The sequence below is a fragment of the Cynoglossus semilaevis genome, chromosome 18, assembly GCF_000523025.1.
Source record: "Cynoglossus semilaevis isolate Cse_v1.0 chromosome 18, Cse_v1.0, whole genome shotgun sequence".
NCBI classification, from domain to species: domain Eukaryota; kingdom Metazoa; phylum Chordata; class Actinopteri; order Pleuronectiformes; family Cynoglossidae; genus Cynoglossus; species Cynoglossus semilaevis.
The window spans coordinates 14381985-14395722 of record NC_024324.1 but is presented as its reverse complement, the minus strand read 5'-3'; the positions used below and the strand labels follow the sequence as shown (position 1 = coordinate 14395722).

Sequence of the window (13738 nt, the reverse complement as noted above, 5' to 3'; positions counted from 1 at the left end):
CCGCTAGAGGGCACTCTAGCTGGCTGTTGCGACTTATACTCCTCAGCGACTTATACATCAGGAAAATACGGTATATAATTTGGATAAGAATTTTCAAGTATCTCGGAGAGATGATCCCAGTACTAGCCTAAGTTTTCAACCAAATTAGTTACAAAAAATATTTAACTGGACATTTTACCGTAAAGATGTTTTTTTTCCCACCGTGTCAGGATTGTTCCTTTTGCATTCTTGATATTTTTTTAAAAAAAAAGCACTCTGCTAAAGGAGAAGTGCGTCACACAGGGATCGACATTTTTTTTTAATATTCTTCATTTGACTGACGCAAGTGGGGGGGGTTTATTTTCCAAAACCTGGACTTTTAAGGCTCATTTTCTAAAGGTTGAATAGATTTAGAGTGGCATTTAGAAAGAGTAAGGAAGTTTGAAGCTTTGTAAATATGCCACATTTACCGAAAGTAAAGGTTTTATTCTTTCTACAACTACAGTAATAATAAAAAAAAAAATCACTTCTATATCCTTACTAGATTAACAACAGACAATGCGGTAGGCATAATAATAAAAGTTTTTTTTTTCTCTTTTGTTAGCATGTCTGCCAGGCGGACAACTAAATTATTATTTTTTAATTATACCTATTATGGGAAAAAACATTTGATTGATTGATTGATTAATTAATCTATAAAATAACACCTACAGAAACCCTTTCTGTTAAGCCAATATAAGTTGTATATGCCGTGAAACAGAGGTTCCAAAAGTGGGGGGCGCACCCCCATATTGTCCAATGTAAATGTTCAACAAGAGATTGACACAAAACTGATTGGTAGAAGGCGGCGTGAAATTAAAATATCTGATAATAATATCGTACAGGACAAAATCTCACTCCTGCCAACCGACCAAAGTTAGCAAAACTAGCATAAAATGCACACGTTTAAGGTGCGTGAAAACAGTAACATTTAAAACGTCTGACATAAACAAAATATGTATGTATCCTTTTTTTGGGTGGGTGGGGGTGCGAAATTTTTCTTAAGAACCAAAGTGAGAACAGAAAAATTGTGATACATCTGGCAGACTAGGGCGCCCCCTACAGCCTACGTGGTGCCCTGCGTACATTTTGTAGTGACGACCGAATGTCTAGTGAGTAGACGTTGTCCACTATGTAGGTCACTCGATGTATCCCACAATGCATTGCGAAATTTAGTGTCACTACCCAAGCAATGTATCCCATCATGCATTGCAGTCATCACTGCTCATTGTGACATTAAACCTGATTAGTAAAATAACACCAAATACAAAGCCATGGTTTTGGGATATTAATAATAATAAAAAAAACAATAATATTCAAATTAATTGAATTGGCATGAAAGTTAGATAAAGGTATTTTCATTCATAAAAGAAAAGAAAAGGAAGCCTGTAGGCATCTTTTGTCAGAGTTTGGCTGGCAAAAGACAAACAGGATTAAAAACTGTGAAGAGAGGCTGGCCAAGTGTCGTGAGAGAGAGAGACAACAGGAGAGAGAGAGAGAGATAAAGAGAAGCCTTACTGACGCGTCACCAAATAAAACAAACGCTTAGTTTAACCAGAGCGACCAATGCCGTTTCACCGCACATTTTGAAAGAACCAATACTGGTACGGATGAGGGAAAAAAAATAATCAGTCAGTATAATAGGTTCTACACATTTCAAGCATGACGTTCATTTCGAGCCCAGTGTTCTTTATGTTCCACATTAGCTATCAGGTAGCGGCAAAGCGAGAGTTACTGCGACTGTTACTGTTCCCGCGGCAAAAGCATCGGCCGTAAACAAGACGATGTAATTTGCGATGCTGCATTTGTTAAGAATAAAATTGAATTGTTTTATTAAAATGGCCATATGTGCTAAACCAGGCATGGGCAAACTAAGGCCCGGGGGGGGGCGGTGGCCCGTTCAGCTTTTTAATCCGGTATAAAACAATTCCGATTTATATTATTTATTTATATTATTATTATACTTCTGGCTTTTCCCTGCAATACCCACGTTTCCCCAATAGGTGGCGCAGAAAATGATAAAAGCATTATTTTAGTATTTTAGCCTTTATTTTAGCCTAATTCTAGGACAATCGTGGCCCGAGAGTCAAAAAGTTTGCCCACGCCTGGAATACACGCTGTACAAGGGCAATATGTGATGCTAACAACAGTAACTAAATTAATAAATAAACTTGGATGACCATTTGTTTAAATATATAAATAAGCCTTTTTTTTTAAAAAAAAAATCATACCTAGAAGAAGAAGATTATATATTTTCAAATAGTATAGTACACCGAACTGCTGAGTTTTTTTTCCTTCTCATTCTCATTTTCTTCTTCATTTCTGTCCACAAGGGGGGGACGTGACAGAAATAATTAAGAACCACTGTCTTACTGAAATTTCAAAACAATGAAGCAGTTTGTCCCTAACCCTTTTTTTTTTTTTTTTTTTTTCAAAATTCATCACGCGGGCCCGGATTGATCACAAACCGCATTTGGTCCCGCGGGGCCTATGTTTGACACGCCCCTGCTCTGGGCTCTTCAGAGAAACTCTATCAAGCTCCTGTACGCTTGGCTTGTGTGTTAAAAAAGTTCGACCCGTGTGTGAGGAAACGCAAGAGACGAGAAGGTGAGAGAGAGAGAGAGAGTTTTCCTCAAGATCACACCAGGGTCAGCGACGACAGCCGGATTTTTTCGCGAGAGTTCCTTCAGTGATCGGCTCCGGGTTTGACCTCCGAACTGTGGCGCACACTTGGAAATCTGGAGCGCAGCGTGGCTGAGAGGAGAGCCGTGGTCATTTATCATGTCTACCTCACACTCACTCACACACATACACATACACACAGTACAGACACAGCCTGTATGTGCTGCTGATCTTGGATTCCAGTTTAACACAGAGTATTTGGTGTATTTCATTCATCCACCCAAACCACCGTCTTTGCTATTATCACCAACTATTACATCTACGGTCAAGTAGGTGTCGATTGCCAACCAATGAGGCGGAGCTCAGATGAGAGGAGCGCAGAATTCACACAGCAGCTGGTTCACAAAGGTCACAGGTCACAGGTCACCGACAGCATATGAGCCGCAAGTGCAACAAGAACCCGGGGTCACCTTGACGCGGCTAGTATCTAAGTCGGTCTGCCGAGAGTCACAGTATTAAAGGTGTAGGGTCATCAGAACTGAAGCGACACAAACTACCAGCTCAGTTTCGAATTTGTCATTCTCTGTGTCAAACTCAAGGCCCGGGGGCCAATTGCGGCCCGCCTGGTCATTTTGTATGGTCCGTGGGAGCTGGAAAAAAAAAAAAAAAAAAAAAAAAAAAAAAGAAGCATCTTCTTCTTAGCATTTTCATATAGAATTCTTTTTTTTTTTTTTTCACAATTTCAGTTATATTACTGATTGGATCATAGGTTAATACAAGGTGTAACATTTACAGGTAACTGCGTAACTTTGTAGTTACATCACTAGTTACAGGTGGGCAAGGGAAATATAACTGAAATCAGGGACGGAACACAAATATTTGAAGGAAGTTTTCTCTACAAACTGCCAACCGTTCCTTCTGCAAATCTGTGCTAAATGTTTCCACTTGTGGTTATTGTCGTTTTGGTTTTTTTTTTTTTTTTTTTTTGTTATTTCCCCCGATATTCCCGTTACTCGCCCCATCCTTAGTAACACAGAGAAATCAATAAACAAATAAAAATAAAAGAAATAAGAAAAATCCTCAATAATCTCTGAAGCCTCCTCGGGGATCCCTTAGTCCTCCGAGTCGGTCCGAGCTCTGGCTGCATGACCTCGAAAGCGGCGACCTCTGAAACCTCTTCAAAATGCCCATTAATAGCAACACAAATGCCTGCGGGGGCAGCAACGGACGTCTGAAAACCATCTAAGGCTCCGCCCTTAGATCCCTGCTTCACGACCTCTACAGCCTCCCCACTTGTCACTGCCTCGGCGAGCAACAGCAGTTTGACCAAGCCGAGGTGGCTGAATGTTTAATAACAGAGCTGAGGCCACTCAGACGAGGGTGGAAGGGAATTGCAGTCTTGATCTGCGAGACTCCGACTTTCAGCCCTCTCGATTCCCCTTTTTATCCAGAAGCCAAGGAATGGATGTTTCTAAATGGACGCTTGGATGATGATTAAAGGCCGTTTGTTTTGTTAAGGATTAAAAAAAAAAAATTATGCACGTGTTTATGAGCGAGTGTTGATGCTGTGTTTTTGAATTCATTTAAACTACATAATAATAATTATTAGGTCCTTTCTTTGACCTACAATGGGGAAATCTACAGTGTACGTGTTTGCACTCAGACAGGCTGCCACAGGGAGGCGCTATTAGCGATATGTGGGATTGGAACCCAGGACTTCTTGCTTTCTGCTGGCTAACGACTACACTACTGAACTACTAAATTTAGCTCAACTTAGTTTGCATTTTTTACAGGCACGTCCGATAATATCGGTTGGCGGATATTATCGCAGATACTAGCTTAATTATGTTATCTGTAAGTGTCATCAACCCGATAACACAACGCCTGCGTTTGGCCCAGACCACTGTTATTTGTATTGTGACGTGACACACCACTGCACGTGAAATGTGTCCTCTGCCTTTAACCCAAACGGCTGCATAAATCGGTATCGATATCGGAAATTAAGCGTTTCGGTAAATTGGCTATCGTTGTATGTACGTTGTATGTTTTGATAAAGAACGGGCTGCTCGTCACGGCGAGCCTCCCTGTCACCGTTTGATATCAACGCTCTACGGTGAAGCTGCGGCCGCTGCCAGTGAAACCGCAGCATCTGTTCTCCCGGAGAAAAGGCGGACGTGGTGACGCAGTTACTTGTAAGGGAGCGAAGTTTTCTACCGAGGAGACTTGGAGACACGGCCTGGCTTCAAATAGTTCTGCACCCATGGGCCCCTGGCAGGACGGGAGTCTGCTGTTGCCAAATGTCTTCATGTAGGGAACACGTGGAATCGAATGAGGTTTGAAAATATATACACACATATACATATACATGTATTTATAAATATATATTTATACATGTATACATAATATCTCTGGCACTTTTTAAACCTCATGTATTTACTTTAAAAAATATATGCACATATATGTATACATACATATATACATACATATATATGTTTATTTTATATAGATCATATATAGACTCATATATACATATAAATACATATATATTTATATATATGTGTACACATGAATATATATATTTGGCTCTTTTTAAACCTCATTTGATTACATGTTTTTACATTGGCAGAGTTTTCAAAAGCGGACCCCCATCACCAAACAAACACCACGTTTTAGCCCCCCGTCCACCTTTTCTTTTCTTTTTTTTTTTTTTTTTTTTTACAATAATACTTTTGAAGGAGTGAAAATAAAACAAGGACGGTGTCCAAAACTAAAAGTAGTATTTTAGTAGTCAGGTAGCAAGACCAGCATTGGAGATAAATAATAAATAAAAAAGAGAGACAGGTAAATAAATAAAAAAAAAAATTGACAAAAAACATCATAATTATGTTTATCAGTTTACGTATATTAACGTAGCTAAATAGTGGAAATAAATATATATCTTTGATGTCGATGAAAAAAAAAACCTTAAACTTAAACTTAAGCTTAAAACTGCGAGGTGCGTTAATTAAATAAGTGAAGCCATGTTTAATGGTCTTCGCTGTGCTCTCCCCCCCCCCCCCCCCCCCCCCACCCCCCGGGAGGGGGGGGCTGTGGGTTTTTTTTTTGGGGGGGGGGGGGGGGGTCAAAGTGCGGCGCTCAGACAAGAGCGCTCGCGCACAGACCCCCGGCGGAGTAAAAGCGTCAAAGTTCAGCCCTAATCCCGTGCTGTGGATCACGCCGATTGTTAACGCGCAGCACAAAAACACGGCATTAACACTGAGGAGGAAAAAGGCGACTTAGAGCCGTCAGAGATGTACACGGAACGCGCGGCATTTAGTGGAGACGGCGTTTTTTGTTTTTTTTTTGTGTTACTCAAGACTGCGTCGTATTTAAATGCACCGCCGTCAACGGCATAATAATGGGTTTTGATTGAGCGAACGCGCATTTTGACCTCTCAACTGACACAGACCAACGATGGAAACTGGGAAATAATATATATATATGTGGATTAATAACCAAACAAGTAAAAATAAAATTACAAATACAGTTAATTAAAAATAGTCGTGTCTTTGCATTTCTTACCAATAGAATAGAAATGATGTTTGTGACGTTTGTTTGCAAAGTTTGCAAATGTGAAGGTTTTAAGAATAATTTTGCAAACACGTTTGAAAACAACACAATATTTGCAGTTAAAGTATTATTTTTAAGCCTGGTAGACTCGCGCGTGTGTTCTGTGGCTCTCAGCACCATGGAGAGCTCCAGTTCACCGCCAACACACAGACACACTCACGGTCATTTTTATTATTATTATTATTATTTCATGACTTTCTATATAGTGAGAGTGTGTGTGTGAGAGAGAGAGAGAGAGGGAGACAGAGAGGGAGAGAGTGACCTTAACCATCAAACTCCTGACTTGTTTAAATGTACCAGTGTGTGGCCTAGTCTGGTACGGCACGTACACACACACACACACACACACACACTTAAAGAACTTTTTTTGTTTGAATGCTGTTTTAAATATAATCTAGATAATTGTTTATATAACAAAATATATTTCAATATACTGTTAAATAGAAAATCCAGAATCCGGTTTGTGCGCGCGTGCGCGTGAACTCTCCTCTCCGTGTACCATTTGTAAACGTATTATATGAAACGCTGAAGATATATTGACCCTGCCCTTTTACATATATATTGCTTTTTTTTTTCCTTTCTTTCTTTTTTTCTTCTTTTCGGATTCATTTAAACATGAATGAATGGGTCTTATTTGTCTGTTCTGAACTAACAGATGTCAACGACGACTGCACAACTCTGCACAACTATTCGTGTGAAGACACTAGAAGAGGAGGCTCAACGACCAAGCCAGTGAGGTATTGGTTGGTCATGGCGCCACCGTGAGACCGTTTTCGAGATATGTGTAAATCTGGGAAACACATAGATAGACGAATAGCTTTTTTTTTTCTGACCACAAAAAAAGGGGGAAAAAATTATGTATATATATATATATATATATATTTCACCAAAATATATTGGTGAAAAATATATATTTTTCAACAATATATATTGGAAAGCAACTACTCTGGACATAACGTTCATGAAAAAATAAAATGTACATATATATATTACACATGCATACATACATACATATGCGTATGTATATAGACACATACATACAAACATACATACATTTGCGTATGTATATATACATACATATGCGTATATATATACACATACATACACATCCATACAAACATACATACATTTGCGTATGTATATATACACATACATACGCGTATATATACATACATACATAGACATACATACATACTGCACATACATCGATTGAAAATGTATATATATATATATACATACACACAAATACATACATACATACATACATACATACTGCACATACATGTGCATGTGTTTATACATGTAACAACCGCGGGTGAATCGCTAATTGTTTTGAAACAACAACAACAACAACAACAACAAAAAGTCGCCTCACTAACACAAAGTTCGCGTCCGAGCGACAGAGCGGCAACTCACCAGACAAAAGGCGGGCGTCAGGAGGAGGACCAAGGCGCACCAGCACGTCACCCGCATCCTGCCGGCACTCAAACTTCCGCTAATTTCCCACTGGGCTTCTAGTTGAGGCTTCGCCGATCATAAATCCACCGTGTATCTGGTGCCTCACAGTGCGGCCGATTTCCTCAGCAGTCCTGGTGAGAAGGACACCGCGCGCCCCATGACAGTGGAACAAGTTTGGCACCGGAGGAGAAGAAGAAGAAGAAGAAGAAGCTAAAGCTGCCGCTCCAGGTGGGTGTCAGGAGTGTAGAAGGTGGAGTAGGAAGGTGTGTGTGTGGTTGCCCTAAACAGCGACTACTGGAGGGTAAATCCAGTCGGCGAGAGCAGCGGAGACATCGCCGTGAGCGCACTGTGAAATGTTCTGCAAGTTGCGCTCGCGCGGGTCTGTGCGCTGCGGACTGAAAGGAGCGACAAGAGCGTTCTGCTTTATAACGAGCGTCAACAACACAGCGTGTTGGAGAGAGTCGCTCTGAAAAGGGGGGTTGCGGGATGAGAGAGGAAGTGGGGAAGAGGAGGGGTCACGGCAAGACACGGGAAAATGACGGAGATTGGTGGAGTGGACGCACATCGCTTTTCCTCCTGACGTAAAAAAAAGAGCAAAGTCAGAACTAAGAGCTGATTTAAACTCGCTTACTTTGTGTGAAGAAAGTGAATTGAAATGCATTTTAAAACAGAAGATTCATTGAATTTAGGCACAAGTGGATAAAAACCAAATCCACTTGATAAGTGATTAGTTAACCCAGTGGTTCTCAAACTGAGGGACACGCCCCTGGTTGGTGGTTGGTGTTAAATGAATATATGATCAAATTGAAAATGATGGCTGTTATGTTTAATTCTCACTCTTGTTTTTACTGTCACCGGTTCAATCTGCCCGGAACAGCAGTTGCGATACAAAATGCAAAAATGCAATTTAAGAAAAAAAAAAAAAAAAGATACTCAGCCTCAGTGAAAACATCGACGCCAAAAACAGAAGAGACGCAAATTTAGCCAAATTTAATCAATTGTACAACCAAATTTTCTTGATTATAAATCGCATTTTTTTCCCCCATCCTTTGGCTGGGTTTGCAACTTATACTCAGGAAAGCCGCTAGGGGGCACTCTAGGCTTGTGTACCAATATCTGCTACTCCTGTACCACTGAAAATTTACACGTTTGTTATTTTCACACTGACAGCCGCTAGAGGGCACTCTAGCTGGCTAATGCGACTTATATCCCGGAGTGATATAAATATTTTTTTTTTCTTCTTCATTATACATTTTTTGGATGATGCGACTTATAATCCGAAAAATACAGTACATTGTGGAGCACCATCTGTATTCACAACTACAAGCAAGTTGGTATCCGCTTTGGTTTCCGCTCATAGAACGCTAGGTAGGAGGAGCAGGATCAAAAAAAAAAAAAAATCAAAAAAAAAAAAAAAAAAAAATCAAAGAAATATTGACTATAAGTTACTGTTTAATGCAACTTAAAAAAAAACTATTTCTGGATGGTGAAATGAAGAGAAGGTTTTGTGCACCTATTTTTCTCGACTTAATAATTACTCGGTTTTTTGGGAACGCGATCCACATTTAAATGCTTTTTAGGCTCGAGGGTGACCCCCCTAAAAGACAGGGCCCTAATGAAAGGCTGCGAAATATTGATTGGCCTGTTCGTGCTCTTCATTGTTTCGGTTTAATTGTGTTAAGCAGCAAATTTGACTTCACAAAAGTGTAATTAATCAAACGGCAACACAGCAAGTGCAACCAAAGCCCTTTTACTTAGTTCTTACTCCATGGAAAACTGCTAATGCAGCCACATATTACTCACAAAAAAATTTTTTTTTTAATAAATATTTTTAAAAAAACTAATTTAAACTAATGTGAATATTAATTTAATTTTTTTAATATATTTTATTTAATTTTTTTAAATCCTTTAAATGTAACTTTAAAAAAAAGGATTAAAACCCCAAAATTTTTACGTTTTCACTGGTTTGTCCTGCAAACTTTTTTCTACTTAAAAAAAAAAAAGTTTTAAATGCAAAACTCTTTCTGTTGTATTTGTCGCATACAGTTATGTTCTTTGTGTTTATAATGACCACAGCAGCCACATACAGCCCGATCACATGTCAAGTGGGTCGGACCAGTACAACCATAACATAATTACCTATAAACAACATCAAGTTCATTTCATTTTTCACCCTTTGTTTTCCCGCAAAGAAGTACAAGTATATTGAAAAAATCTTTATATTTAACGGAATATAATTTGACATGAATCGTCATGGCATTTTTTACCACTTTCAAAATTCAGCAAGCGGGCCAGATTGAACCCCCTAGCGAGCCGGTTTTGGCCCCCGGGCCGTATGTTTGGCACCCCCGATTCAGAGTCTATCAACCCGCAGGTGTTCACATATGCTAATTTGTCTAGAACTGTTTATTCTTATTTGTCTTGCCCGCGGGCCGTATGTTTGGCGCCCCCGGAGGTGTTCACATATGCTTTATTTGTCTAGAATCGTTTATTCTTATTTGTCTAGAATCATGAATCAAGATTCTTGATTGAAGCAGGGAGGTTGCCAACTCCTGGTCCGGGGACCAGTACTGGTCCGTAGGTCGTGTACTTCAAAAACAATCCAGTCATATCCCTTCTTGTCTACGTCTTGCTGTCTGGTTAAACTCACAAGTCGGAGAATTCCATTTCCGCACTCTCTCACGACATCACAAGAGTATTTATTTCGTTCATTTCACACTGAAAAGGGGACTCATTTTCTGAACACATTGGCCCTAATGACGTTTGAAAGACGCCGAGGACAAACTTTCAACTTTACTGTTGCCTCAAAAAAAAAGCTGAGTGCGTGTCTCTTGGTTGGTTGGTAGATAGATAGGGGCTCTCTTTGTTGTTCAACAGAAGGGGCAGGAAGGTGAGCAGCAAAGAAAAGACTGGTGGGCTCAGACGCTTTAATAAATCCCCAGCGGGGCTTATTGCTACAACATTGCCGCATTCTGCCATTGTCGCCGTAACTCAGCCAGCGGGGCTGATGGGATCCTGCTCTGAATGGCCCAGATAGCCTTCACGGAGCCCAGCGTGGCATGCAGCAGCAGAGCAGGTGCAGATAAATTACAGTGGCTCCACCAGCTTCCATTGTGGCTGTAATAAAACACAGTCTTGTCTATGGTAGGCTAAAGGGGGGGCCTATAATTCAGGCTTTAACGTGTCATACACACATTTTGTCCAGTAGGGGGGGCACTGTGCTGAAGTTGAACCGAGTAAGCAGGCGGTCCCCAACCAGACCGTTACTGCGGACCGGTAATATCGCGCCATCGTTGAAGGATCAATGAATGTTCAAAATAAAAAAAAAAACATCTTTATATGTCATGAAAAAAAAAATATGACATTAAAAGTCTAAATTTGAAATGTAAATCATCTTTTCGCCTTCACTTTCATCTTTTAGACTTTAATCTGTGAGTATCAGAGTTGGAATAACATTGTCAGATTATCTTTTAAATTAAATAAATAAATAAATAAAGGGATATGACTGGATTCTTTTTGAATGAAGTCAATTAGTAAAACTGACGAGTTGGGCAACCAGTCTTAAAAATAATGTACAGTGATCCCTTGCTATAACGCGGTTTACTTTTCACGGTTTCGCTACTTCACGGATTTGCATCGTGCATTGTGTTCTGCATTCTGATTGGCTAAAAAGTCACTCCGCTTCTTCTCTTCCTGTGCGCCAATAACGTTGCGGTTTAATACGTACACGTACGTAAAACAGCTTGCCAAATTGACATTACGTACGTGCAAATTCTCTTGCAATTTCGAGTTTATCAAACCCCATAATGTCGACAAAACGCTCCGGACCGGCAAAAGTACCTGCGGTAGGGACCAAAAGGCAGCGGAAGATGCTGCCTATCGGTGATAAAGTAAAACTATTGGACATGCTAAATGAAGGTAAAAGCTATGCGGCTGTAGGTCGGCATTATGGAATTAATGAATCTTCCGTTCGTTCCATAAAGAAGGAAGAAAAAAACATAGGGAAGACAGCAGCGATAAGTTTTAATAAGGATTCAAAAAGGGTTGCAACTAAAATGGTTTGTTCGTTCTTTCTCTTCTTTTTCTGAGTATTTAATTGTAAAAAAAAATAAAGATTTCTACTTCACGGATTTTGCCTCTCACGGGTTCTTTTTGGAACGTAACCCCCGCGAAAAACAAGGGTTTACTGTATACACATCTCAGTTCCAGTCTAGCCTCGTTTTTTTTTTTTTTTTTTTTTTTTTGTCTCTATGAGACAGTGTGTGCTGCAGAACTACGTTCGCAAAATGGAAATAATAACATAAAATGTTTATCTATAAACATGGTTTACAACTGGAAAGGTTTACGGCGATGACCACTACGGTTAAAACTAAAGTTTTATTGGCAAACCGCTCCGTACAGTCAGAGGCTCGAGTTGTAAATAATTGTAACATCGCAACTTAGCATCAGCAGCGGGGTTGTGACACAAAGGTCAACGTACTAGCTGGAGAACTACTGATCATTGTCAGTGGATATAAACTGTCACGTCTGTCCACATCCAACATGGAGATAACTCCAAGGGCAGGTGAAGCTGGTGCGGAGAGGGGTTTTCATAACAAAAGTCGGCAGGAGAAAGTTAAATTTTTGAGAATGGAGACTCGGCAAACTGCCGCCGTCGGGCCGAGTATAAAAGAAAAAAAAAAAAAAAAAAAATTCGGTTTAAATATTAAAAACACTGCGCGACCTAATGATTTTATTAAAAAGAATTCAGGTTACGATCCTGTCAAACTCAAGGCTCGGGGGCCCAAATGCGGCCCGCCAAGTCATTTTGTACGGCCCGCTAGACCTTAAAAAAGCTTTAATAAAATCCATGCAGTAGAGTTTCTTAACCTGATAAATTGAAAATGAGTTCGACAGCCCCGGTGTAAACATTACAAAACGTCATAAAAGCGCGTCATAAAAATGTTGATAAAAAAAAATGGCAACCATGCCTCCGTGCAGATACTGTATCTTAGTAAGTAATACTGTTCTCATTGAGCACCTGAGGTCATGACTGTAGTAAAAAATGAAGGGTTGAAATCCAGGTTACGATCCTGTAAAACACACGTCAAACTCAAGGCTCGGGGGGCCAAATGCGGCACGCCCAGTCATTTTGTATGGCCCGTGAGAGCTTAAAATTTTTTTTTTTTTTACTACACAGCCACATTAGTCACATAGTCACATTTACACAGTCTTCCACTTACAACCGGCCCTTTGAGGGGAACTGAATTGCGGATGTGGACTCCCCCTCCTGGTGAAAATGAGTTTGACACCCCTGGTTTAAACATAAAAAAAAAAACTGATTTAATAAAAATGTTGATTTAAAAAAAAAATGCACATGGTTACTGTGCAGTAAGTAATACTGTTTTCATTGAGGTTCACGACTGCAGTGAAAATGACCAGTTGAAATCCAGGTTACGATCCTGTAAAATGTTTACGGAACAGGACAGGTTTCATACGTCTCAATCAAACCACTCGGTTCTTTTCTATCCGCTACAGATAGTCGCTAATCGATGAAGAGGAAATTACAGTCCACTGTCTTCCCTAATAGCTCGCCATTGAGCCGCATTGAGGAGGGGCTAGCGATAAAGACGGGAGAGAGAGAGAGAGGAAGAGGGGAAGAGGGTGATGGCTCAGCTGAGCGACGGTGCCGTCCAGTGGCATGAATGCGTTCGGCTGGCTCGGCTCCATCGCCAATTGTGAGGACAGATGTTGCTGCGGGCCCTCAGGCATGGCAATGACGCAGTACCAGCGGGTCTGCCATGGACGCTGCCCAACCAGCTGCCATGTGAAGTGTCACTCCGCAGCCAGCGTCAAGGGAGAGGTGTCAAACTGGGCTTGACCAGAAGGGCCGAGGGCACGCTTCACGGCACGTGTGTTGACAAAAGGCCCCGCAGTCTGCAGTCACGCTTAACGCTGCCAGTTGCTTTTTTAGGAGGAAGTGGTGGGTGGGCAGGCGGAGGTGGGGGGGGGGAGGGGGGGGCGGACGACAGGGACAAATGGCTGAGCAGAG

General features: G+C 40.6%; 1 protein-coding gene across 2 annotated transcripts in view; it reads right to left on the bottom strand.

Moving 5' to 3' along the window:
• Positions 1–13738, bottom strand: part of nxph1 (neurexophilin 1) — a 40584-nt gene that overhangs the window by 24443 nt on the left and 2403 nt on the right. The window contains exon 2 of one of the 2 annotated variants that reach the window (XM_008332111.3): positions 7666–8283. The exons of the other annotated variant lie outside the window; for it this stretch is intronic. Within the exon in view, the coding sequence (XP_008330333.1) occupies positions 7666–7722 (57 nt within the window). The 5' untranslated portion in view covers positions 7723–8283. The remainder of the gene's footprint in view (positions 1–7665; positions 8284–13738) is intronic. 2 annotated transcript variants of the gene reach the window in all.